The sequence below is a fragment of the Amblyomma americanum genome, chromosome 1 (assembly GCF_052857255.1).
Source record: "Amblyomma americanum isolate KBUSLIRL-KWMA chromosome 1, ASM5285725v1, whole genome shotgun sequence".
NCBI classification, from domain to species: domain Eukaryota; kingdom Metazoa; phylum Arthropoda; class Arachnida; order Ixodida; family Ixodidae; genus Amblyomma; species Amblyomma americanum.
In genome coordinates, this window is record NC_135497.1 from 217,686,773 (window position 1) to 217,713,008 (window position 26,236).

The 26,236-nt window shown below is 44.3% G+C and overlaps 1 protein-coding gene across 2 annotated transcripts; it reads right to left on the reverse strand.

The window, feature by feature from the left end:
* On the reverse strand, positions 1 to 24,481 carry LOC144114624 (cytochrome P450 4V2-like). Of its 2 annotated transcripts, XM_077648484.1 has the most exons (11): positions 24,038 to 24,481; positions 15,987 to 16,099; positions 9,890 to 9,975; positions 9,625 to 9,812; positions 6,034 to 6,103; positions 5,837 to 5,963; positions 5,554 to 5,706; positions 5,233 to 5,406; positions 1,755 to 1,821; positions 1,144 to 1,317; positions 1 to 361 (listed from the first exon to the last, which is right to left on the reverse strand). In XM_077648484.1, the coding sequence occupies exons 1-11, from the start codon at positions 24,246 to 24,248 to the stop codon at positions 186 to 188; spliced, it is 1,539 nt and encodes a 512-aa protein (XP_077504610.1). In that variant the 5' UTR covers positions 24,249 to 24,481; the 3' UTR covers positions 1 to 185. The 2 variants fall into 2 exon arrangements, with proteins under 2 accessions (XP_077504610.1, XP_077504611.1); XM_077648485.1 differs by lacking the exon at positions 5,233 to 5,406.
* Between the last annotated feature and the right edge of the window lie 1,755 nt (positions 24,482 to 26,236).

Consider the following 26,236-nt stretch of genomic DNA (forward strand, 5'->3'; position numbering starts at 1 on the left):
TGCTGCACATTTATTAAATTACACACATCATACAATCAAAAGCAAAAAAGAGCCGTTGACTGTCCTCCCGGCGTGAACGTGTCGGATTTCAGGATTTCAGGACGGGACCTTGGGATGATGTTGCATGAACACTCTCAGAGCGTTCATCGACCTGGCAATGGCCTTGAGCACACCCTCTCTCATTTTTAACGGCTCCCAGTTCGGTGTCGAGGAGTTAGCCGGACTTGTATACCCTGGAGGGGCCTCAGAACTATTTCAAGTTGTAGCTTAAGGTCCTCTATCGGCACCACGGATTCCACGTGGAAGTTCCTCAGGATCTGGGCGAGCAGTATTTTCTCTTCGAGCTGGGCAAATTTCTGACCTGTTAAAATGAACAAAGAAAAAGAAAGGTCGTTAAAATGATTTAAAAAGAGCGCACTTTATTGTAGCTGATCCAATACTCTCTATAGAGCAACATAAATACCCCTAGCTGTTTGTTTTTACTATACTGAAGTGCACATTCTTTTTTTTTTTAACAAAGAGCTCTTTACACCACCACTCATCAGCGACTTATGAGATAAATATGCACCATTTCCTTTATATCGCACTGCGCATGGCAGGCAGGATCAAATTTTACGTTTTCGCAGTATGTGCTTTTATTTTGCATGGATCTCATTTACCTCAGTAAAATATTATTAATATTAGTTTCATTCCGATTTTGTTGTAGTCGGGCGTTTCTACCTGTCCTGAAGTTATTTATCAGCCCTCTGGGCGTTTATTTTCCTCGTTTTAAGTTCTGAATTCTTTGCCTCGCGAGGCGCATTTGACTTTTTTTTCGTTATTAATGATCTCTACTCCTATCGACCTTTTTTGTGCGACAATACGCAATATGCAGTTCCCAGAATAATGCGTTTAACTACATAACCAGCTTATTCAGAAGAGCACCCTATAAAGTCACGTGCCTCACACTTATGTGGTGTATGCACAAGACGCATCATATGTACTCCTCATTGAGGGCTGTGCAAAAGCAGTGCAAAAAATCTTCCGATTACTGTCGCCAAGAAACGCGATCTCAGCGCTTTCAGCGCATGTTTCCAGTGCTGGTTCTTCTATATGGGCGAACAAACGTTGTCGCGATATTGAAATACGTATTTATTGTCATACCTATGCAGTTTCGGGATCCAGCAGAGAAGGGGACGTAAGCGTATGGGCTGATATTTCTGTTGTCCATGAACCTCTCCGGTATGAATGAGTTGGCATCTGCATACACTCCAGGGTGCCGATGTAAAAAATAAATGGCACAGAGGACAACTGTGCCTTTAGGAATAATGTGACTTCCTGAAAGATACGAAGAAATTCCAGTTTAACTGTGTCTTGGCTGCGCGCACAAAAGAATTCAGCAAGAACAATGGTTTTAAATCTATTTTTGATTACATCGTCAGACTTTCGTGAATTGATAAGACCTTGTTTACTCTGAACTTTGAACGAGAAATTTGTAGTTCGCGAACCCATTATAAGGTAAACTATATGGGGTCACAGCATGGCGAGCAGTTTGTTCTCCGTACTTTTATGTGCGGAGATTACGATTAATTGAAAGCAAAAAAAAGCAAGCAAGTATGAATGAAGGTGCGAAACGCGTGAAATTTTGTGCGAGAATGTAGCGGAGAGTCAATATTTATGTGCACCACATTTAGAGTTCAGAGTAAGCCGATGGATAGTAAAGAATTCTAATCCGCAATGCGCGAGGCAGAAACATTTCTTTTTTTTTAGCTCACCGACGTGCACGTCTTCGTCTATGTTTCGAGCAACAAGAGGAACTGGTGGGTACAGGCGCATAGATTCCTGAAGAGTAAATAGGAAAAAAAAGTCCAGCCTTGGTTACACGCCACAAGAACAGTTGAACACACACGCCTTGGATTTGTTCCCTGATCCCATCGTTGACTTTTTAACGAAATACTTAAAGCGAAGACGGAAGTGGCGGGGATATTATGGCATAAAACATGCCCAAGATTCTTGTACAAAAATTTTGAATATTACAAAATTTTGAGACACTGTTATGGGAATATTGAAGGTAAGGGTCCATTCTTCCAATGTGTAGCAAAATCTTTCTTTTAAAGTTTTCCCGTCATTCGGATGGAGCAGCTATGACTGCCATAGAGAACCAATGGCGAACGCTTTTGACAATCGAAAAAACGTTAATAGCATAAACATACAAGCCTGTTGACAGGACCTTTTGCGGATATATTGATTGTTATAGTGAAATCTTACAATATATGAAAAAATTGCGTTCATATACTGTTTCCTGTTCCAAACTGCTTTTGTCCAGAATTGTTGGGTATCAAGTAATCGATAATACTTCGCCGCCCAAACTTTTTATGGATTGTTAGCCCTTCTTCATCACTAATTTATAACAAGTTTAGGCCAGGCTGATCATTGGCCTGAAAAACAAATACTCCAAAGAGCTGTATTTTTTTTCACGATAGTTCGATGCCCTTCGATATGTTAGGCACTTGCAAAACGCCCCTCAGCCGTCGAACTAACACGAACATCGGCGCGCAGCAGGGTGTTTCGCCTTGGCTGCTGCGGTGGCTAGGTTTAACCCGACGTGGATGCTTCATGTCTTTTTTTTTTTTTGCCTTGCCTTCCTTCTTTCTGCAGGTGTAGCGTTACATCTGTACGTATGGCACATCGGTCGTGTCACGGATGAATCGTTGCACGCGGCTCACTTCCTTCCCGGGGGGCCTTAGCTATTTGCATGAACCGCCGCTCGATGAGTGCGTCACGCTTCAGTGGCGCGTAAGGCCACCACCCGCATCATTTCACGTGTGTCGCCCCCGCTAGTGCGACGGCCTGTTTGGCAACTTTGTCCTTGCACACCGACCTAAAATTGCAGTTTCCTTTGCGAAGTGCGACATTGCACGCATACCTATCACCCCTCTCTGCCTTTTAGGTCTCGAAGAGAAAACTCGCAAAAGAAGGGAACAAAAGAGAAGATAGGCAGATCACCGGCGAACGTCAAGGCTGCTACGCCTTAACAGCCGAAGTAATTCCCTGGCTGCTGTTTTCTCGATAACCTTTCTGCGAGCTTCCTTCATGAAGCCAAGCCAAATATTATGATAAGTTGAACCGATTGGAAAAACTAGCGCAGATTTAAAGAGCAACGCGCAACTTAATGGTAAATTTCGCGTGTTCCTTGGATTCATTGTTTTTCTTGAACTCATTGGACTCGTTGTTCAATGTTATCGCATGGTGACAGTTGTGTAAGAAGCATTTTGCGGTATTTGCTGCGAAAGTACTTTTCTGCCTTATATTGCAATTATTGTTACGAAGGATTGGCAGTTACAATTTATTTTCAGCTTACTTGGACTGACCACATAAAGTATATCCGTCATCTGCAAAAAATAAAATTAGGCCTCTTGCGACATAAACTGAAGGGAACACCCAGCAGCGTTAGGAAATTGGCATATATATCGCTGATTAAATCCACACTCGAATATGCAGACATAGTATAGAATCTGCACGCACAAAAAAAGGACATTTTAGAACTGAGAAAAGTAGAGAGGCGGCAGTGCATTTTATGTACAATAAATTTATAAATACCGAATATCCTTGTGTCTTAATGGTAGCCAATCAAATACAGCCCCTCTACATCAGAGGAAAGATTTCTCGCTTCAGCTTTCTTCATTCGCTAGTGAAGAGAAAACTTGGAATTTCGCCAGAACCTTACGCCACGCGCTCTGTAACTGTGAAAACCATGCACAAGCATAATCACACTTTCGCGCCCTACTTCCCAAGGACCAACCAGTATAAATATTCATATTTACCGCCGCGCTATAATAGACTGCAATTGATTACCTCACGGAGTATTTGAAAATGAAAATTTTGCAAATGTCCCTCAAAACATTAAGTAAATGCTTTGTTTCTATTCCCTGCATTTGCGTCTTGTATTGTAAACATTGTATTTTATTGCATTGTATTATTTCTTAGCACTACGAATATTCATCCTGTCTAGCTGCCCATCCTGCCTGAAACTTTTCAGGTCTGCAGTATTGTATAAACAAATAATAACATGTGCGTTATGCTGCAGGTAGCCGACAGACATAAGGAAACAAATGGTAAAGAGATATTAGAGGCATTGAGTATTTTCAGCGAAAAAGAAACCGCCACTTTGCAGCTGTCTACCTTGTGCTAGCTGTGCGAGCGTATCTTCATAGGCTAAGACGAATGGGCGCTCCACCGAGCACGCGCCTTCATTGTCACCTGAATAAATAGTAATAGTTGTTGCTTTCACACCAAACAAACAGGCATCATAGGAAGGGAATATGAAGGATCGGACTGGCACGAAATGTAAAGGACGAAAGAAAGCCTGTGATCGGTGTGTGTGATTCTTGCTATGCCACTTTTTCCTAAAAAAATACAACGAAAAAGTGATTGAATTCTCAAAATAGTTCACCTCCACTATGCTTCGAGCGCTTATTGGTATTTGGCCCACGCTCGCGTCTTGCAAGTCCTTTAACATGACAATCCACATCGACTGCCCTTACTCTCATCGCTCGTATCTGGCGTAAGCTGCTTACCGCAATATTTGAGTTCTGGTTGAGATTATCAATCTTTTTACTTCTTCAGGATCAGACAGACAAAAAAACCTTGCTCCCACGCGCAATGCTACTAAAGCGAAAAAGAAGTAATTCTTCACAACAAAGACTTAACACAGAAAAATTAGCATATTTGTTTTTCCAGACACAGATAAGAAGACTCGCAGTAAGCCATTTTTTTTGCTTCCCTCTAAGGAAGATTTCCATTAGTTTTATTCAGAAAAAGCTTTTGCATCACCCGCACGTATGAAACCCATATTTGTGCACACGGAAACAAATTGAAAATCGCCCACCTATCAACCTACGCATTGTTTGATGGTATATAAATATTTCCAACCAACGCAACATCAAAGTAGCTAGTGAAAGTCGAGCCCTTTTGATTTTCTTCGAGAGATCGAGGCAATGGACAGCATTAACGTTCTCTCAGAAATGTGATGACTATCATAACGCGCTGTTTGAAGGTGTAATGCTTTGCTGGTACATCATAGAAGACAGATTTTATAACTTCTAAAGCCAGGAAGGCAGTTCCTAGCACCATACATATCCCTGTGCGCGATCGACAGCACACACCACTTCGTTTCAAATGAAAGAATTCATCGAGTCTGCAGTAGCGAGCAAAACAAAATGTGTTTCTTTTCTCACAAAGCCCTTTACTTGCCTTTATGACACATTCTAAGTACTTGAGCTGATTAATGTCCTCAATAGTTACTCCTCTCTGCTTGTCATAGCCGAAGATGGCATCGATTTCAGCGTGGACTTTTTTTTGGACGTCCGTGTGGTGTCCCAACAGATACAAGGTGTACGATGCTGCAGTTGCTGTGGTATCGAAACCCTAAAGAAGAGAAATCACTTTTTTTACAAAATGCGCAACTTAAAGCTGTCGATTAGCCACACCTTCTGTACTCACTAAAAACTTCTAGCAGGGTATATTTCAACACGAACGGAAAGCTACCTTAGAGAAAAAAGATTTGCTACTTACTCCAATAAAAAATGTAGCAACTTCTTCGGCAACTTCATGCTCAGTTAGAGTGCCCTCGTCGATGTGCATGCGAAGCAAAATATCCAGAAAACTTTTCCTCGACTCAGTGCCAGTACCTCCTGAAACATATTCTGCCTTCCGTTGCTGGATAATCTATAGGAGAAAACGTCGGGGAAAGGTATTTCGTTCGGTTATTAGTGACCCATTGCTCACAGTAAACCTGTACGTGTGCACGCATGCATATTTGTGTACTCCTAAGAAATCAAAGCAAGTTGTAATGTACCTTTTTGTTGTAGTCACGAATGTACTGCACCTTCCTCAGGAATGTCTTGCCTTCTTGAGTCATATTAAAGACAGCATCGGGCCAGAGAAAAACATTGAGAACTCGAGATATGATGCTAGCTGCAAGCCTGCCGAGCATGCATCCATTAAATATTTGCACACACCTTCATAGTAAAAAGCAAATAAATTTATACGTACTCGTCGGTCGTACATAGAAGTCTTTTGCTTGCGACCTCTTCTTCATTTATATTAACGCCCATCGCTGTTTCTGCAGCGTTTTTCAATAGGTATATGCGAAAAAAAAAGACAAAGCTTTCTTCTTGCTGGTTTCGATCAAAAAGACCAATTTATAATTGTTTAACGATGTAAGCAATGCAACAGCAGCACACTGAGTATGCCGGGTGTACGTAAGCTTGCCTAAAAGTTGATATTCACTTAGAATAAGACGAGTTAAGCTAAATCCCTATCATTGACCTAGCAGAAACTGACTTGCTCTGTATTGCTGCTTTATAGGAAAAAGTACCATAGACGTTAGACTTGAACGCCTAACGACCAATGATACTTTGCTGGTAGCGAATTTTCTTTTCATAGTGTAGAGGAAGCGCACAACGACAGCACTTACACGAGAAAGTGATTTTTTTTTTCACCTCATCTACACCAAGCTATGCGCAAACTTGCCTTATAGCGTTCTTTACTAGGATATCTCGCCTTTCTTCATTATACTTCATTATTGCTTCATTATGAAGCTAGTTCCCAGTACATTAAGACTATACAAATCGCGTAGCTGCCACTCAAATTTTCCACCCTCTTGACTTAACGTTGCCAACTTTACTGAGTGCTTGCGGTAGCTAGGAAGTTGCACATTCGTAGGCTGACGGCGAACACCACGTGCTCAGTGGTGAAACGGAAGTTTCCAAATTAGTTAGATTACCATTTCTAACTACGTTGTCAAGCTTGCTTCTGATAAATCGTCGGCGCACTTATAAGATTATGATAATAAGTATTGCCTCATTACATTGTATCCATTTAGAACCTAAGTAGAAAGCTTTAGGCAACCACTCATCAATAATTACAAATGCTCTTCAGAGGAATACCTGCGTGACCAGACGACTAATTCTGAAAATCTGTGCTATCTTGATGTTTTAGCATTTCTGAATGAAATCTAACTTGAAAAAGGCGAAGTACCCAGTATAACGGTGCTCGGTTACAAATACTGTTGCTTCTCCTCTTACGGGCATTCACGCCAGTTCTACGAAAAAGCACAGATGTAGATGACTATGCAATGCCTGATCACGTGGTTTTCTGTGTCGCCTCTGCGCACGTGCAGTCACACATCGTCACTCTTGATTCCCGTTTACTGGTGGAGCAAACAGCTGCAGCAGCATAATATGCAAAATATTTCGGCAGATTTTTATAGCGTGAGCTACTCTGGCTGAGGTTGAGCAGTTTCGCGTGGCTCCTGGAGAGCCGTGCTGCGCATGCGCGAGGAGCAGTGACGTCACACGCGCACAGCTGGCACGCCGGAGCCGCCGCCGCAGCGCGCGCCTCACCGGTCATAGCCGCGTCATAGTCACGGCAGACGCACAGGCGCCGGTACGTGCTCAGCTGTGCGCGTACGCTGCGCAGTAGCCAAGTCTGACGCTGCGCCGGAGCCGCTTGACAGCGCCTCTCATTTTGTGCGCATGCGCAGAGGTATCAGTGGGGGGTATACATATAGCGGGGCGTTTGCCAGTGTAGTATAGCCATGGAGAAGGGGAGCGAAATTGCTGCTCAGCGGCAATTGATGCTCAGCGGCTCAGCGTAGCTCACACTACGTATATCATGGCATAGCCGAGCTAAGCCACTGCTAAGTTTTTCAAGAAAGGTAAGACGAAGGATATTATATAGGAGGCGGGGACACACATTTTTGCCACCTTATTCAGCTACTTTGTAACAGCTACAGCTCTACCATGGTTATTAGGTGAAATGCTGCAAAAGCGATAAACATACATATGTTTGTTCAACTCAACGTCTCTCTGAATTAATACTGGACCAAATAGAATATACAGATATGTAGGAGGCGGCAACCATGTCTTTCAAGCAATCGTTGCCTTTACATATGTTTGTTCAACTCAACGTCTCTCTGAATTAATACTGGACCAAATAGAATATACAGATATGTCGGAGGCGGCAACCATGTCTTTCAAGCAATCGTTGCTTCCAAAAGGCACAAACACATCAGCCATGCATAGCACGCACGACCGCTATTATTTTGGCAAAATATACGGACTCTTTGTTTAGTAAAAGGCAACTTTAAAGGTATATTTCGATCACATTTTCTCTGGAGTGCTATGTGTAACAGGCAATAAGCACATCGCATTTCATGCTGGCAGTCACATAGCCTTCTATGCCTATGACTACTCCGGGCACTCCAAGAGTAGTGGTGGGTGCTCATGCTGTCGCTAGCACTTTGATGGCACATGAAGCGCTACTCAACGGGTTTCGCAATTTGGGCGGCGCACACTAAAAATTAGCAGTGGCTTAGCTCGGCTATGCCAGGATATACGTATCGTGAGCTACGCTGAGCCGCTGAGCAGCAATTTCGCTCTTCTTCTCCATGGCCATACCACACTGGCAAACGCCCCGCTATATGTACACCCTTACTGATACCTCTGCGCATGCGCACAAAATGAGAGGCGCTATCAAGCGGCTCCGGCGCAGCGTCCGACTTGGCTAATGCGCAACGGAGGCGCACAGCTGGGCACGCGCCGGCGCCAGTGCGTCTGCCGCGGCAATGCCCGGCGAGGCGCGCGCGGCGACGGCGGAGGCGCGCCAGCTGTGCGCCGTGTGACGTCACTGCTCTTCGCGCATGCGCAGCACGGCTCCCCAAGAGCTACGCGAAACTGCTCAACCGCTGGCAGTGTAGCTCACGCTACAAAAAACGAAACTAAGTTGCTACACGCCAAAAAACTAAAGTGGAGGGAACACGTAAGCTCCGCCTTAAGGGTATGACGCGATAGCGTTAATGAGTTAATTCCCATATATACGGAATTGGTAATCTTCGGCATTACATTCATAGATGGCTGAGAGTTCTCATACCACTCCTGGCTCAATAGTGCAGCGGTTAAGCAATGCGCCACTGCCTTGCGATGGCAGGTGCTTCCACTGGTGAAGCTTTTGAGGCCCAGGTTGCTCTTTTTGCGCAACCTGTTGTGACGAATTATTAATTTAACTCCCACCTGCCACAGTGTGTAGTTCGCCCACAATCTGGTGGGTAGGTTCTAATGAAACCGCAAGGTCATGTGACCTAGGTACTCCGCCTAGGTTGCTGGAGCGGCCGGTTGCTCCAGGCGCTCCAGCTGCGAGGCTTCAAATGGTAGCCAACGCAGACGCCGTTCTCTCTGACGCCGACGTCGGACAGTTTTTTTTTTCCGACATAAGGTACTAGCGTTCTCGCATTACGGAAACATTACTTCGTGGCACCTGCCATATCTGAAAAAATTCGCTCTGCTAGAAAGAGCCTTGGAGTTATCTTCACCTAGAGCTACGTTTAATTCAAGGCTAACGTTGACCCGCTGTGGTGGCTTAGCTTTTATGGCGGTTGAGGCCGAAACGCCTGTATGCTGAGTGAAGTCAATGTACGTTAAAGAACACCAGGTAGCCTAAAATAATCCGTAGGCCTCCGCTACGGCGTCTCTATTAGCCCATATCCCGTTCTGTGATGTTAAACCCCACGTACTTTTGCCATACCAAAGAGAATGTTGGCTACGGTCGAGGCAACCGGTAAAATTTTTAAAAGTGCATACTTACCAAAGAGCATCCCAAAAGCGGCCTGTCTCAAAACTGGCAGAATGTCGAAAGCCGTTGCCTCCTTTTTCATAAGCTTCTCTACAACATGGTTCGTTCGGCGGTTCATTATGGGCACGTAATTACGTAGTGTCTTGAAGTGAAATGCAGGTGTTAGTATTTTTCTGCGCGTCCTCCAAAGTTCCTTGTCACTGCAATAAACAATTTACGTCTTCTAGTGGGAACCACAGCTTGAGTACTTGCCGTTACAAGAGGCCACTTTATTCACCTCGTAAGAACACCATTTCCCATCCATGGCTTCATCATACGATATATGAAGGACTTGTTCAGGTTGACGGTGCTTGACAGAATTGCCTGAAACGAGCATCAAAATATTACTCCCCAGAAACACCTTCGCTGCGGTCCTGATAGATCAGCACGTCTGCGGAAATGTCACCAGGAAATACGAAGTTGAATTACAAGAAGCGTATCTCAAATTCAAAGAATTCTGTTCCACAACAAAATGCCCATCATGGGTCACAGTGAGTTGAGGCGGGATCTTTTGTTGTCATTGGTGAGTCTTACATCCTCATCCGTCTGATGAAAGACATACAACTATAAGAAAGAATCTGGCCAATTGCCCTTGAGAAAAATATTGCCAATAGATGCGATATACCGGTTGTTTAATGTACACTTATAGTGAAATGCAGTGATATGAGCGGTTCCACGGTAGGCCTTCCGACATGACTTTTTGTTTTGGTTTTATGGGATTTGACGTCCCAAAGCGGTTCACGCTATGACGAATGCGATAGTGGAGGGCTCACAATAATTTGTTCCGCCTGGGGTTCTTTAACGTGCACTAACAACGCACAGTACACAAGCCTCCAGGGTTTAGCATACAAGGGTCATACAGACTTTTCTAAAGCATATGTTATTGCGCGCACTTCTGGCGTTCAGGATAAGCGCAAAACAATTCTGCACGATGAGAATGAGAAGAGCACTTAAAAACATCGTGCAGTCAGTACATGTCTTGGAATTAAGGACATTTTACACCTTCTAATTATAATTTAGTAGGCTGCAAACAGGTGCAGTTTTGATGCGAAAGGCAGGTTTTCTTAGGTACCACGTTGCACATGCAGTAAATTAGCTTTTGTCGTAAGGAGTGTATTTTGCGTAATGAGAGCCTATCGACGCAGCGGCATTTTAATATTGCCCAGTCTGGCACTCCTTTCTAATGTGCATTTCTAGAGGCGTAATTTTGTGGAATTTAAGAATATTACGCATCATATCACTGGTTGTTAAAGAACTCCTGCATGATTAATTTTTTTTCGCCTCAATGTACTTCACTTAAAGACTAAGCTTATGGTGAAGAACGTGTTTGTGAAAAACGCAAAAAACGGCCAGCGATAAAACCTTTTCAGAGAGACCGGTGTCTTTGCATAATCTTTCGAAGGAACGTATTTTTAAAGTTTCTTCCATTTCAATTAGTATCCCTGAGTGTTTATTTTATTGTGTCCCCCTAAGATGAATTTTAGCACCACAAAATATAACAACGGTCACTCCAGGAAATTCTTGATGTACTGATTATACCTAATTGGAACTGCTTACGTCATATCATGTCGTGCTTGAAACAGTGACGTTTTGACTGTAATGCTTGCAACTTCATAGAAATATTGATTGAAAAGGTTATGGGTCCGTACTGTTCTGCATAGTGCCGCAAACTGGACCACCATTGCGTCGGTCGTTATGTCCCGTATGGATCAACAGTTTAGGGAAATGTTTTGTCATGCTGCTGCGACATTCATACGCCGTCGATAATTCCTCGCCCTTGCAATTAGTGCAATCCCCTTTATGCCTCAATCACCACCAAAGCGAAGGCTGACAACTTCAAGAAGTGCCCCTACATTCATGTACACTACTCCTGTCTGTGATATGATCGTGCCTTCAGAGAACATAGATAAATGAAAACCTTAAGATATGATCACCGTCATCGGCCCAGTGAAGACCACGGGAGGAAAAAAGCCTCTTTGTTTGATCTGGAATTAACCCTGACTCGCGTGAGCTGTGGCCACCGTATACCCGCAAACTTGCTAGTGTCATCCGAACACCTGGCTCTCTGCCGTCTCCTTCTACGTTTGCCTTCTCTGCACACTTCGTTTCCCTACTAGACCGCGACTACCCGCTCTATACTACTATCAGTATAAGCTACTGTACTATGGGACGAATTTCTATGCTATTCCACTAGAAGATAGGAGCGCGAGTTGTCAGCTTGCCAGCCGGTGCATTTGGATCGTAAAAGCATGAGAAAAGCGCGTATAGAAGCCGTCGCCTCGCGCTCGCAGCTTCTCAAGCAGTGCTGCAGAAAGAATCTCTCGGGCGTAAAGATGGACTGAAGCAAGCCCAAAAGCGATGACAGGCCAATACATGTAATCATGCCATGTGGCTCACAGACACCCCACACGAAATAGTCTATATCTGTGAAGGTGCTGAATGTAAAGCCTAATCTTTTTAGCAGCTTGCAACGCATAAACTTTGTGGCTAAGAATTGATTCCCGGCGGTAGCCCTGCTAAATACCAATAGACTGCTTGGAATATAAGATTTGAGCAGTGATGTAGACGCGGTATGCGCTTTTTCTAGTAGTGTGCACAGTGTTTGTAGGCACTTAATGGAACATCACGGTACTTGGGTGAAACAAATGTCCCTAACTTCGGCATACTCAGCAGGTGGAGATCCCCATCATCCAGTCCACAGAAAAGAACTCCTGGAGCAAAGGTTGTGAACACCAGAGACCGAAGCTAACTGTTCTCCTAAGCGAGCAGCTTCATCCATGCTTGGCTTGTCAATGTAGAGAAACGCAAGTTCATCGCTTACGCTAATACGTTAAGCTTGTTATCGAAGAGACGAAAACAGCTAATGACAGAATGGTTAAGAACGCTCATGGCTGCTCTAAGTAAAGAGAAGACAGTGACGGAGAAAACGGGGAACATAGTTTTACAGAGGAAACGGTGCACTCAGGTTGTGAAAACCGTCCTTTAATAACAATTAGGCGTATTCAGCAGCTCTTATATCAAAGGTGTATTTGCTGCAGACAATGAGCCCTCAGTGGCGAGCTCTATATGGGAAAAGAAAAAAAAAACGCACACTAACCATCGTATTTCAAGGAAAATTTGAGCAATTGCTAGTTATTCCTGACAATTTCTGGAGAAGTGCAAGACCGTACGGGCAACGTGTAGGTTAGATTGTAGACGGCTCCTCAAGCCACACGTCTGGCGAAGCCAAAGAGCAGTAATCATTGCAGATTGCAGCCCATTTTACATCAGCTTAGCGGAAATTTGAGTCTACGTTAGGTAGTGTAATTGGCATGTACTCATCCGCAAATATTTCTCTTAATCGTTCTTTTTGGAATTAATAGGATGACAATTTTTGTGAAAGACGTTGGCCGAATTACAACATCAATACTGGTCGGGAGAACCTGAAATACAGCAGCGCCAATGTCAATTGAAATGACTTATGAAATTAGCAAGAAAGTCGATCAGGACACCACAGAGTGGAATTAGCAACGACGCTCCGATAGGCACTGCGTCAAGCTGCGAAGCAAAGTTCATATTTTTGAATCAAGTTTCATGTGCGTAAGTCCTCCGACATTGGGCTTTGATTGGTTACAAAGGCACGCATTGCTTTACAGTGGAAACAATTCTGATTTCAAGGAAGTTTTTTCTTGATACTAAAGCTCAAAGGTCGTCACAAGAAAGCTGAACCTTCAGGCTCTGCCTTCCTACTTTGACTTCAAAATTAGAGCAGCGCTACCTGTCTTAACCTAGTTCTACCAGAGTCCCGTAGTCGTTCCGTCTGTAACGGACGGGGAAGGTGAAGTAGGAGAGGAGGACAGGGGTAGATGCAGAGGAGAGAGAACATCTGCTGGCCCGGGGAGAGAGCGGTTGTTCCCTATAGCCGGCGCTCGCCAGCCTCCGATGGCGGGATCCGTTTTGGGGTACGTGTGATCAGAAGCTGTGCGCATGCGCTTGTAAAGTAGCGCTCGCAGCAGGGGTAAAACCGCAAGCGATGTGTCCTGCATCAGCAGCGCTGCCAGGAGGCCACGGATGCAGCTGAGGTGGAGTGTCGTGTCTGGGACACTGCACCTAAGCAGGAGGCCAGAAACCGCAAACGTGCAGCCGGTCGAACAGAGTTAAACCCTCGAGACGCTACCCGCAAGCGACACAAAGCGGTTTGTTCCTTAAGGTATGCGGTAATTTTATTGCAAACATCAATCGGCGTTCCGGAGCATGACTCCTTGCTCCGAGAAGCGAAACTGTTTCAATGGGAGGTTTGAACGCAGGTCTCTGGCTTCAATCTTAGGCTGGGAAAACGTCGCTCCGCGGAGGGTCGGCCAGCATTGATCCACGCTTCCCAGGGCGCGTATTGTATTTCAGTCATCGATTTGGATTCCCCAACATCGGGGCGGTATTACTTCTCCTTCATGATTTTTGAGCGATCACCGAATTCGCCCTTATCTTGACACTAACTCTACACAAGCCACCATTTAGCTGACCAAGTGCGTATATTTTTGGTATTCAGCCGTTATAGTACTGGCCACAGAATTACACAAAGCCTAAGATCTTTTTTACCACAAAGCATCGGTTGTGACCTCCCCACAAACATATACACATTAAATCGGCGTATCATCACGCACTCAGTCATCATTGCGCAAAACATATCGAAATCCAGCTAGAGCTGATTACTCGTCGTACCCTTGAGGTAAACGCCTGTAATTTTTCGTTCTTATATTTTGACAGGTCCTTCAACTACTTTTGCACTGTTTACTGCTTTGCAAAAATTACACAAAGCATGTTCCTCGGTTTACTGTACTGAACTGTCGGTGACAAAAGCTAGGATACGCTCAATTATCATTACCTGTGACAAGGCGACTGATACTGTACTGCCATGCGACTGGTACTGTACTGCCACTGTCTGAAGTGCTACATAAAGGCAATGCACACATATGGGCGCCTTCTGCGCATGCGGGGACTTTCGGCAGCACGCAACGGCCCTGCTGCAGGCTCCACGCCAGCGGAGAACTTAGCACGGCGGCAGATGGCCGAGCACAGCTGACAACTGCCGCCTAGCCCGTCGCGAGCATCCTGAGATAAAGTGGTGCATGACGTCACCTCCTTTCAGTCAATGGTAAATAAGTGAGACAGGACGGGTTTTCTTTGCAATCAGGCTTCAATTGTTATCCCAATAAAAATCCGCTTTTACTCACCATCGAACTTGTGCCACCACAACAGGGGCTATATTGTGTAAGCCGCCCATTTTAAAATGCTCATTTCGCGTGCGTCAGGTCCTCTGCCATTGGCCACTCAGATATAGCGCGGCGTTCAAGCATCTGTTGAAAGCGACCCGGCCATTCGGGGGTTGGCCACGGGACCTCACCGTTGGGTGCCATTGACAGCGATATGCAGCAACCGGTGATGCTCATCGCAGCGCTCTGTCAACGACAGGCGACGGTACCCGCCCATTGGCTGCCATTTGCTGCGAAATGCAGCCAACGGTGAGTTCTCGTCGCCTTCTACCCAATGGATAATCTCCTCTCTCCGAGGAGATTATCATCAACGCCACTGAACTTCTGCACACAGATGATGAACTTTCCTCAGCAATCGGAAAAATTGTTTTCCATACTATTACTCTGGTGTTACTGGAGCTTTACAACCTTATCTCGGTCCCGCCCATGAACTAGTTTCACGACACCTCCAGAAGTATGCCGATGTCAGTCGGCAACCCTGAACGAAATGAGCCAGCTCTATTGAATAATGCAAATAGCATAGTATTCCAGCCATGCAGGGAAGATTGCTTCAATATAATTACTCGGAAGCGCCCAATAAAACCTTCAAACCAATAAAATTCTGTCCAGAAAATAAAACAGGAGTAAAGCTGCTAAAAGATAGTTCTACACATCTTCGTCGGGTATGTTTATTTGTACATCCGTGTAGTTTTCGTGCAGTTTATTTGCTCATTGCACAAAATTTGCCGATCCTTCGTACGCTATGTTCCCATCTTATCGGGTGTCATTTAGCTGCGCAGTATCGCAAGCCCGTCAGCGATCTATATAAGCTTTCTGTACTTAGAGTAAATCGAACTGCCACGGCCAAAAAGGTTTTCACTAGTAGTATTGCTATGCCATGGCTTGATACAAGTATGTAAAATGGCATAGGCCAATGGCGTACTGTACTGCAACTCTCTAGTTAAGGCCACGAAGCTTTTTTAGCTGCATTTTGTTGATGCAAGCGATTATGCTGGTGGAGGCGGAGATCTTAATCACAGGATATCCACAAGGTTATCGGTTGTCGTCTAGCGAAACGTGCTTTTTCTTTTGTAAAATTTTTCTCACCTCAAAAAGTGTCGGCGAAATACCGATGACAAATGGCTGTGGCCCATAATATGCAACAGTAACTTCTTGCTCGTAGATTTTGGAAGTGATTTCTTGCATATAGTTGAAAAGTTCTGCAAGTAAACAAAAAATAAATCAGTGAGCTGTACTGTTGGCTTCTTGTTGCCCTACACACGTTGATTCATAAAGTTTTGCAGTCAATGCTACTTTTAGTGCTCGCGTACTAAAATCCTCCATCTCAGATTTACAAGACGTTCATCGGTCTGAAACCTCTCTCCGTGACCTTGAGGTTGCTCGGGAAGAGCAACCTGAGTCTCACAAACCGACCCGTTGGCAGCACCTGGCATCGCAGGGCAGTGACGCATCGCTGAATCGCTGCGCCATCCCACCAGGAGTAGTACAAGGACTATCAGGGATCTATGCATGTAAAGTACAGAATGACCAATTCCTTATGTATAGTCCATCAACGTTATGGCGTCATACCCTTAAGGCGGAGCTTAAGTCTGATGTTGCTGATAGTTGTGGGGAACCTGCTTGACCTTGAAAACCGAGCCTCGAACCGAAACCGAAGTTCGAGCGCACCTAATCCGCATTTGGCTTAACCACCCTAAATAGTCCACCGTTGTTTTTTTGTTTCTGACACCGTTAAGTTATGGCATTTTATTATGTTTATCCACCTACGCCGTGGCAAGAACAGAAAAGCTGGGAAAATATTATATTTCAGGCTTAATCACATGAGTTTTACAGCCACTTCGCGCGAACATAATTAATAATATGAATCTTTCTGAACTTCTTGCATTTAAGATACAATATGTCGTACTGTTATCTCAGTAAGTTGCGAGTTGAAGTCAAACATGTGTGAGAAAGCCTTTGATGGATCACACATAAACAATCATTTAGCTCTTTCCGTACCGCGCCCATTCACCCTCGTTAACCCACTGGCAATGGATACCAACGCCAGTTTGAAACGCTTCCGCGCCGTTCTCGAACAGTCTGATCCATCTGCCTTGATGCTAGAAAACTGCAGTCTAATTTTTGTCTTCAGTCTGTCTTTTTTCTACGTGGCGGTGATTACTCAGCTGCCCGCGAAAACAGCACAGCGTATAAGTTGAGTATTGCCGCCTCGGGCATTGTGGCACGGGCCCTGAAATGCGGTGAATCTCGAGATTCAGTTTCGTCCGCGGTTGACTTTGTCGACGTTGTATGCGGAAGTGGCTCTGCGGATGTTGTCCCAACATCCGACTTTAGCTCAGAAGGCGAAGGTCTGAGGAACCCGCTGAGAATGTCGCTGGCAGCGTATCGGTTAGCTTCATACTGGTGCCCGTTTTGCTGAATTCAGCGCCCATTTTGAAAAGGGCATTGATGCTGGCGATGTTTTTATTTTTGTCTCATTTGTAAAGTTTCACCATCATGTGGTCAAGATCATTTCACTGCGAAGCGTTCGCTTGTCTGTTACGCCCAATAATGTGCCAAACTACAGGGTCTAAAGTGATTCCTTCCTTGAGTATTTGCTATTGGACATGAATACATTTCGTAGCTTGCGAAGTTTCTCTATTTTTTTCCTCTTTATACACGAGCTTATGTATACAGGCTTTGTTGAAATTTTATCTCAGCAGATTGATTTCGCAAAAAGAATTAGAAATTAAGACATGAAACACTATATAAGAGCTCATACTAATAAAAACTATGTTCAATGACTTCATTCTGATGTGTTGCATTAAATTTATACCTCAGTAAAATTAATCGAAAACCGAAAGAAAACGGTCATTTTTCCCCGGCAGGGACAGCGACTCAAATTTTTGACAAATGGAAAGACGTGAACATAATACTGCTGTGTTCAGTATAATGGTGGTCACAACTGTGTGGGAGTCTAAGAATAATCTACACATCAAGTTATATGCGCCGATACACGACCGGAAATCTTTTTCACGGAGGCTTGATTTTATCCACCTTGTAATTCCTCAGTATAGCATATTTAATATGTCTTAAAATGGATATAAAAAAGCCTCTAGTGGTAGGTAGTATTCAAACTTTTTTCAGGAAACTTTGCGAGTGGGTTTGTCTTTTGTCTGCTTGCGCTGTTATTTTCCTCGGCATAGATTTAAATCGACTTTCTTTCCAACGACATTCCATCACTGGAAAATCTCTCACAACATAAAGTCGTCCCTCTTCCTTCGTCTTTCTCTATTAGCTTGAATTATTCGATGTCAAACCTCTATTTTAGTGTGTAAATTGATTGTTTCGTCGGGAAGGTGTTTGAAGAGTTGGCTTTTCTCTTCGTTATTGCTTTTATGTCATTGCTAGCATATTCCTGAGCTTCCATATTCAGCATGTATGTTATTGTATAAGGTGCCTGAAAAAAAGCATTGTTGAAATTTCGGCTTCTTTAGTGTATGTACCACTGTGTATCTATGCATAATGTACGCAGTGTGTATGTATGCATTTCTACCACTGTTTTCTATTTTTCTGGATACCCCTTCTCCTGAAATAAAGCCATCATGCGTCGTGCATGTGTGTTTTTGATGTGTCGGAAATATTGGGAGCTTTCTTTTTTTTCTGCTGAGATTTTCCTGGGATGTGAATTGTTGATGAAATACTGTGCATTTTTATGCTCTGTTTGCACATTTGAATCTATTCTATAATATTGTTGGACGCACATACGCCAAACGTGGAGAGTTTAGACTGAAGGCACCCAGATGACTGTTGTCCCTAATGCCTTTTTTATCACGGCTGTCCTATGTAAACAGCTTGTCTCGTTACTGGTGCATATTATTGATGAATAGTTTTCTAAAATCTGGCTTTTGCCGTGAAGCGCTTGAGCTCTCTCTCCCCCCCATATGCTTTCCATCGCAGTCACAGGAACTCTTTGCGCGAGAAGTCGCAAAGAAACTGCATTCAGCTTCTTTACTGCTGTTAACTTCATATTGACAGCGGTTCAATAACTTCTTTGCGCTCTTATACTGTGCCTCATGCTGTGCCCAGGCAGACATACTTCTGTCTTTTCACTCTTTTATAACTGCTTAGGGATTTGATTACTTAGATCTCGAATACATAATCCTCAAAAGCCATGCATATTTGGAAATTGGAATACATGGCGAAACATTTCGTGACCTCGCCTTTCCCAGAGACGAAGATATGCGACACAAGGCTGCATTTTGACTTGCAACAATCTGGACCATGTAACAACTCCCCGACGTTGAGAACTTCGCTATTTCCTCCTACAAAATTTACACCGTACAAGGCTCTACTGTTTAGTGTTGATAAATTATCTGAGAGATACCTAGTATTTTAATGTGAAAGCATTACTAATCCCATTACGAGAAAAGCCGGCAGCGCGCGTGTGTGTATACTTGGAGATGGTACAGGAAATCACAGCGATGGCAATAAAAATAGGGCGACGTCATCAAGCTGCCGTATGGCGCATAGAGGAAGCCGAACACCGCCCCTTCAGAAAATCCTGTACATGTCGTTCGTCTATATATATTCGCCACTGGCCTACCACCATGTCGCGCCAGTTTTCCCGACAACATTCGTACCAATATTGTGACGCAATCGTTTGTCGTACAGCGTTCCGGGTGGTGTCATAAGATTTCTCGTTGATTATATCTTACACGTGCTACTCAAGTTCTCAAGTTGTAGGCTAGCTTGTGGCAGGCATTCGAACCGACGGCATATGCACCTTCAATGATACGCCTTCCCAGACTCTTTATCCCGTCCCTTAAAGACGCGGTTGAGGTGTCCACCGAGATGTGAGACAGTTACTGCACCACTTGCTTTCCTCGAAAAACAATTTTCATATCAAAATTGTGATGCAAAGGTTTGTCGTACACTGTTCCGAGTGGTGTTATACGCCCGTGTGTGTGTGTGTGGGGGGGGGGGGGGTGCCAGCGCACTCAGGGATAATTCTTTCGCAATCCCACACGTAAGCAACTCTTAAGTGTCACTGCCAAATTTGTTATTTCGAGCACCAGTGCGTTTCACCATCAGCAGAACGTTAGGAAAACAGACGTTGTGTGCCCATTTATACCTGTGTCGTGGCAAAAAAAGAATGGCTGGGGCTTCACTGCGGCTAGGCCTGGATATACAAGCGAAAGCTTTACGCGTGCACTGCACGCAGGCTCCTCGGCGCTCTCCCCCATAGCGTCTGTGCGCGCATGCTCCGGAGCGCCAGCTCATTCTTCCTCAGTCTCTGACGCTAGCTTCGCGCGCTTGGAATTCCGGACCCTGTCCAATGAAGCAGCTCGCCGTGCGATAACCGCGGGTTGGCCAGACGCTGCTTTCTGGCGACGGCTCAAAGCTTTCCGCTCCCGCGCAACGCTCAGAGAAGACGGCCCGGCCTCGCTCTCATGCATGGCCAAGCTCGGACTGACTAGTCCAGCGTTGCGCTGCTCTCATCCAGGCGCGGGGCGAGTAACGTATTAAGGCGGCGACCCAGCTGCAGAGGGCGCATGCGCCAAGCCGGTGGCAGTGGCAGTGGCGGCGGCGCAGCTCCGGTCAAATGAATGTCGTACTGCGGCCCACGGTGAAATCAGCGCCGCAGGCAAGTTAAGCTTTCGCTTGAAAAACTGAATACCTAGGCTCAAATTTATTTTACTCCAAGAAAAGCTCTACGCAAACCTGAAAAAAATACAGGAACATGTAAGGAGTGATGTTTTCATTTTCAAGAAATCAAAACCCATCAGGAAGTTTTTTGCATGAGGCCACATTAGGCAATAAAACGAGACAAAATAATTTTTTTTTTCTGTATGCTATCACATATTATTACCGAAATATCGTAAATATCGGAAGAAGGAAGTGCTCCATTCTCAAGATCTTGATTTTTGCAACTTTTTCTGCAATCGTATTCTGCAGAGCTCCATGCTTTAAAGGCCTGTCAGGTGACCAAAATATTGATTTGTTTAAAAAAATATTTTGAACGTGAAGCATTCCCCTTAGATTAAAAAGTACGAACTTCCAGTCGAATCCGAGCGGCACGCCTGGGATGCTGCAGGTGGAATGATGCTTTTTTTTAACTTTTCATGCTGCTATAAATTTTGTTTGTTAATTTTATGCGACAAATCTTAGTTTCGTTTTGTTAGTGTGGTAGTGGTTTCCTGTGTATCTACTTCAGTTGTAATAGCAGTGTTTTCGTGAGGTTATTCTTCGTCAACATTAACGCCCAAAGGAAAAAAAAAACGTCACGAGAAGCCTCCCCTAAAATGATCTGCAATTGAATGAACGTAGTGTAGAGGTTTATTAAATGAAAATGTCTGTTTTAGGGATGGCGAGACCTAAACGCCTGAAAGTGTGTTTCATTATTTCCTCGTTGGGTGGCGATGGACTGTTTGAAGAGTTGGCGTAAAAAACATGGGCACTGTTGTAACGTCCGTGTTGATGTCATGCAATGGAAATTGCACAAGTTGTTTTTTTCGATGCTGTGCGAAAATTTCGATGGCAGATGAGATGGTGTTACCACTGTCGAAGTTGTATTACCACCAAGTGTGAACTGCGAGCTTATTATGAAAGAAACTAAAAGCCGTCATCAGGATGTGAAAAAAAAGAAAAAGCCCGTTTCAGCAATGTCACAACAGTGCTCTGTGGAAAAGAGAGGAGTACTCAGATTCACCAATATTAACTTTGTGAATAGCTGAAACTCATCTTGGGACTGCTTTTACTTTCATTTTTTTACAGTGATTACATCTACGAATCGCAGCAGTAGCCTTTAATCTGAAATGTACGCTACACTCGCCTAGTTTAGGGCTAAGGGACATAAGGTATTTCCGGCTCAGAACGTTAATAGTAGCAGTAGTAAAGCTTAATGTAGCCTGATGTGCGAGCTCACGATGCCGATAGGACACAACAGTGCGAGGATTATAAATAGTGCGCGTGCTAAAGAGATGTGAAGCAGGACGGTGCTACTTGAGGCATTTCAACGTCAGCTATGTGGCAGCATATTCACCTTTGCGTGTTCGGCTTGCGACCCACTCTTGAAGACACAGCGTATTTCAGTGGTGCCCGTACGCGTAACCGCCTCATTCATCAGCAACTTCATTGTGAGTCGTGTTGAAGTGACCAATTACCGCTGAAATTCGCACCGTCGCCAATGATTGCTGGCAATCTTTTTTTTTTAGAATCACTGCATTGTCAACAAGCGTGCAAGAGGTGAGCGTTACTGAAGATTGTTCAATAAATTTTCATGAATGGTTTCAGAATGAATGGCAGCGATATCTGTTCGACCACTGCTATTACGCTTTCATCCCCACAATTATCATAAATTCTGGATAAGCGCATTTTTCAACAGGAAATAGTTTATGAACGAAATTTTCCATATATGACAAGATTTCAGTGTAAAAATCAATATATACACAGATCTCCCTTCAACAGGCTTGCGGTTTTTGCTACTAGCATTTTTGCTATCGTCAAAAACGTTCCCCATTGGTTCTTTAAGGCGGTTAACTCGACGCAAGCGATGGACTTACTACAAAAGAAAGATTTTGCTGCGTGCCTCAGAAATGGGCCATATTTCCATAACACTGCCTTGCAATATTTCACAGTTGCTTCCTAATTAAACTCGATGTCAACGAATGCAGACCGCCTTGCAGCCGCATTTACCTTGTACTCAAAGGAATGAATTGAGGCGATGAAGGCATGTAAGGGAGTACTTCAGTTTCAAGTATAAACTTTTGAATCGTCAGCATCCGAGTCACACATTGCTTGGGGGGGGGGGTCAGGGCAACAGTGCTGCGTTGTAAAAAGGTTTTATGGTTTATAACCACTTAACGTCCCAAAGCGACTCAGGCTATGAGGAACGCCGTAGTGAAGGGCTTCGGAAATTTCGACCACCTGGGGTTGTTTAACGTGCACTGACATCGCGCAGTACACGGGCCTCTAGAATTTCGCCTCCATCGAAAGTCGACCCCCGCGGCAGGGATCGAACCCGCGTGTTTCGGGTCAGCAGCCGAGCGTCGTACCAATGAGCCACCGCGGCGGCTTCTGCTGTGGAAAGGACAATGAACGGTATGGAATAACATTAAAACGCTCTGCAAACATTTACGTTCTAACGAAATCTTTTTGTGCGAGTAAGCTTGTGATTCCCTCTATTTTCTAATAGGTCCTGGTATGAAAGTTAAGATTCTTTGTAACTGTGTGCTGCATTGATATCCTAAGTGCGGGAAATAAGGAAACGGCTATTCGTAAACTTGCTACAGGCATGGAGGCAATGTTAAGCACATTAATTCGGGCCCGCTTGTTGTTCTTGTCTCGAAGCGCGAACTGCCAACCCTTCGAAAGAGTCACCTAGCAGAATTTTAGCGATGCAGTTAGCTCTCACGTGTGCCTCCACTCTGATGTTTTCAGTGCGGCGAAGCCTTTAATGCGTTGTTATTATCAGCGTTCATAACTTCAAAACCCCGAAAAGACGGTCGTAGCCTGGGGCTAGGCCTGACCACTACTCCGGATGGTGTCTAAAAATTTAACTTTGGCTGCGTTAACGGATACTCAAGTTAAGAGCAAAGCGCTTTAACAAACGTGCGGTCATTTCTAAACTCTCAAGTTTCCACGTGAAAACGAAGTTTTTGACGTGAAAATTACGTACGCACTTGCTCGACAAAATGCAGTAATACACTATTTTAACGCAAAAAAAAGCCATGAAACTAAATTTAAGGAAGAAAATGCTGTATTCGTCAGCTGAGATTCACCAAACAAAGCGATTCGAAACGCTCTCTTGAAGAGATGCCTCAGAAGACAGTAAAAACAACTCTTAAAGAGAAGAGGCCGCTCTCGCTTAGCTGCGGATCAAGTTTAGATTTTATACATAACAGTGTAAGCAATCTGGACAAAAAAAAAATTTAAGACCAGGATTTTAACGTATTGAAACAGTCGTTTCTTGCAAATTTCCGCGCTTTACAAACGAGAAAAGCAGAGGACCGGAATAGGCTCGACTATTCAAGAGATTTTGTTTGGTGTCATAGTTTATTTCGGAAGCTCGTTATGCGTCGTATAAAGTCATTTCAGATAGAATCGTTACGAAAGCTGTACTCCATTGCCATTCAGGTGCTCAGCACGGTACTCACTTGCTGTGATGGGAAGGTGCCTATCCATTCGTCGTAGTGCTGTCCAAGTGTCGAGAAAGAGAGAGAAGGGCCAGCGTTCCTCTACATGCGGTAAGTGCCGGAGGTAGTAGTACATTCTAAACCATTTCAGCGCTTGCTTACCGATGAAGAAAATGATTGTCACCAATGCAATCAAGGCTGCGAGTTTTGTGGCTATAAGTACGTATTGCATGACTGGTTAGAAACTAAAGTTTTTTTCTTATTTTGAGCTTCAAAACTGTCTAGCGAGAGTCTTCAAAAAGCAGCCTTAATTGAGAGCTAAACGCTGGACACCGAAAACTAAGAGAGAGAACCCTTCTTGACGCAGTGCCCGGCGAAGAATGGTAGGTCGGCTGTGGCGCAGAACCTCGCTAACGGACGGGCGAACTCCTCCGGAACGAACAACGCCTATGAAACAAGGCCGGTCGCAATGTCGCCGCATATTAGACTGGAAGCCGACTCTTCCGCGATTCTCAACACAATTGATACTTGGCGTGTGTTCACTCGTCCGTGAATGTCCTGCCTCTGCGTCATCATGTATTTGCACAGCTATTTCTCCGCCAGCAACGTCGCCATCCTGACCGCCAGCCTTTATGTTGTTTTTCCTAAATTAGCCAGATTTTCCTTCACGGTGATCTCAGAAACTCACGCTAGGGCACTTAAGGAGTGCCTCGAGGTGCGTGTCTTGCCCTTTCAGCTCTGCTATCCTTCTCATTCGCAAAACTGATTTCAACGCTATCGTAACTTGCGCCATAACCTCAACAAAATGGATTGTGTATTCAAACTGGCGCGCAGAGGCATTTATGTGTATAAGCAAAAAAAAAACTAATTTATCGCGCAATTTTATATATAGCTTACGAAACTTCTGCGAACTTCACCGCGGTTTTGTTATTATATTAGGTGCAATAACGATCTCAACAACTGGATTCGATCCCAGCCGCGGCGGTCGAATTCCGATGGAGGCAAAATTCTAGAGGCCCGTGTACTGTGCGATGTCAGTGCACGTTAAAGAACCCGAGGCGGTCGAATTTCCCGGAGCACTTCACTACGGCTTCCCTCATAGCCTGAGCCGCTTTCGGATGTTAAACCCACAAAAACCAAATCATCAACAAGAAATGTTTTCTTACACACTATTATATACACCATGAGATGCATACCGAACATGATTTTGCCACTTATATATTCTATTTCGCGTTGCGCATGGCACAACTGAGATCACATGTGGATGTGGAATGGCAAATTGAAAACGGCGAACTTCGGAAGAAAACGCTTAGCGGAATTCTTGGAATATAAATGTTTTCTTTTTTGCCACCGCGGTGCTGGCCCGAAAGACGAGGGTTCGATCCCGGCCACGGCGGTCGAATTTCGATGGAGGCCAAATTCTAGAGGCCCGTGTAGTGTGCGATGTCAGTGCGCGTTAAAGAACCCCAGGTGGCCGAAATTCCTGGAGCCCTTCACTACGGCGTCTCTCATAGCCTGAGTCGCTTTGGGACGTTAAACCCCCATAAACCATAAACCAAATCATAAATGTATTTTTATTTTCGAAGAGATAACATTCTGTCAGTGCAGAATTATTTTTGAAGACATTTTTATTTCTAGTGTTTTCAAGAACCAGCACTTGATAGCTCATTTTTTTGTATAAAGAGTTTACACAGATGAAATTTTTGTCAAATATGTCGTTTCGCACATTCTCATTCGGCGTCAGTGCATCCTTCTTTGATCCTCCGGAGCCCAACTCGTAGTAATATGTCATTGATGACAAAATACTTTGCGTAACTTTGCTTTACTGGCTGACATGTTTCAGAGGTTGGTATTTATAAAGGACGATTGCATTCGAGACAATCCTCTTTCACATTTGAAAAAGTGTCCTGTTCTTATATTGTGAATTCTGTACAGCCAGTTAAAACAGGCTAATACAATGAGTTCTGTCGATGCACATACAGTGATGCCGTAGTGTCACGTAGATTTTTCAATTACAATTCCGCGAGATAAAAAAAATACAATATTATTAAATAATGTAAAACTTCCGCGAGTTTAAGTTCGTGTCTCTGAAGTGTCAGAGCATCCTAATGCACTGCTGACTCGGCGCATCCGCTGTGTGGATTGTTCCCCGTGACGTTATCAAAGGCGGTTCCATTAGCTTTGAAATAAATCTACGACGACCACTGTGAGAGAAAGAGA

Excerpts from the sequence above, each read along its gene's own strand:
- LOC144114624 (XM_077648484.1), bottom strand. The coding sequence starts at position 24,248 with ATGCAATACGTACTTATAGCCACAAAACTCGCAGCCTTGATTGCATTG. Across the intron at positions 9,976-15,986 it reads TTTCGCCGACACTTTTTGAG|GCAATTCTGTCAAGCACCGT; the intron begins GTGAGAAAAATT and ends TGCTCGTTTCAG. Across the intron at positions 1,822-5,232 it reads ACTTAGAATGTGTCATAAAG|GAATCTATGCGCCTGTACCC; the intron begins GCAAGTAAAGGG and ends TTTACTCTTCAG.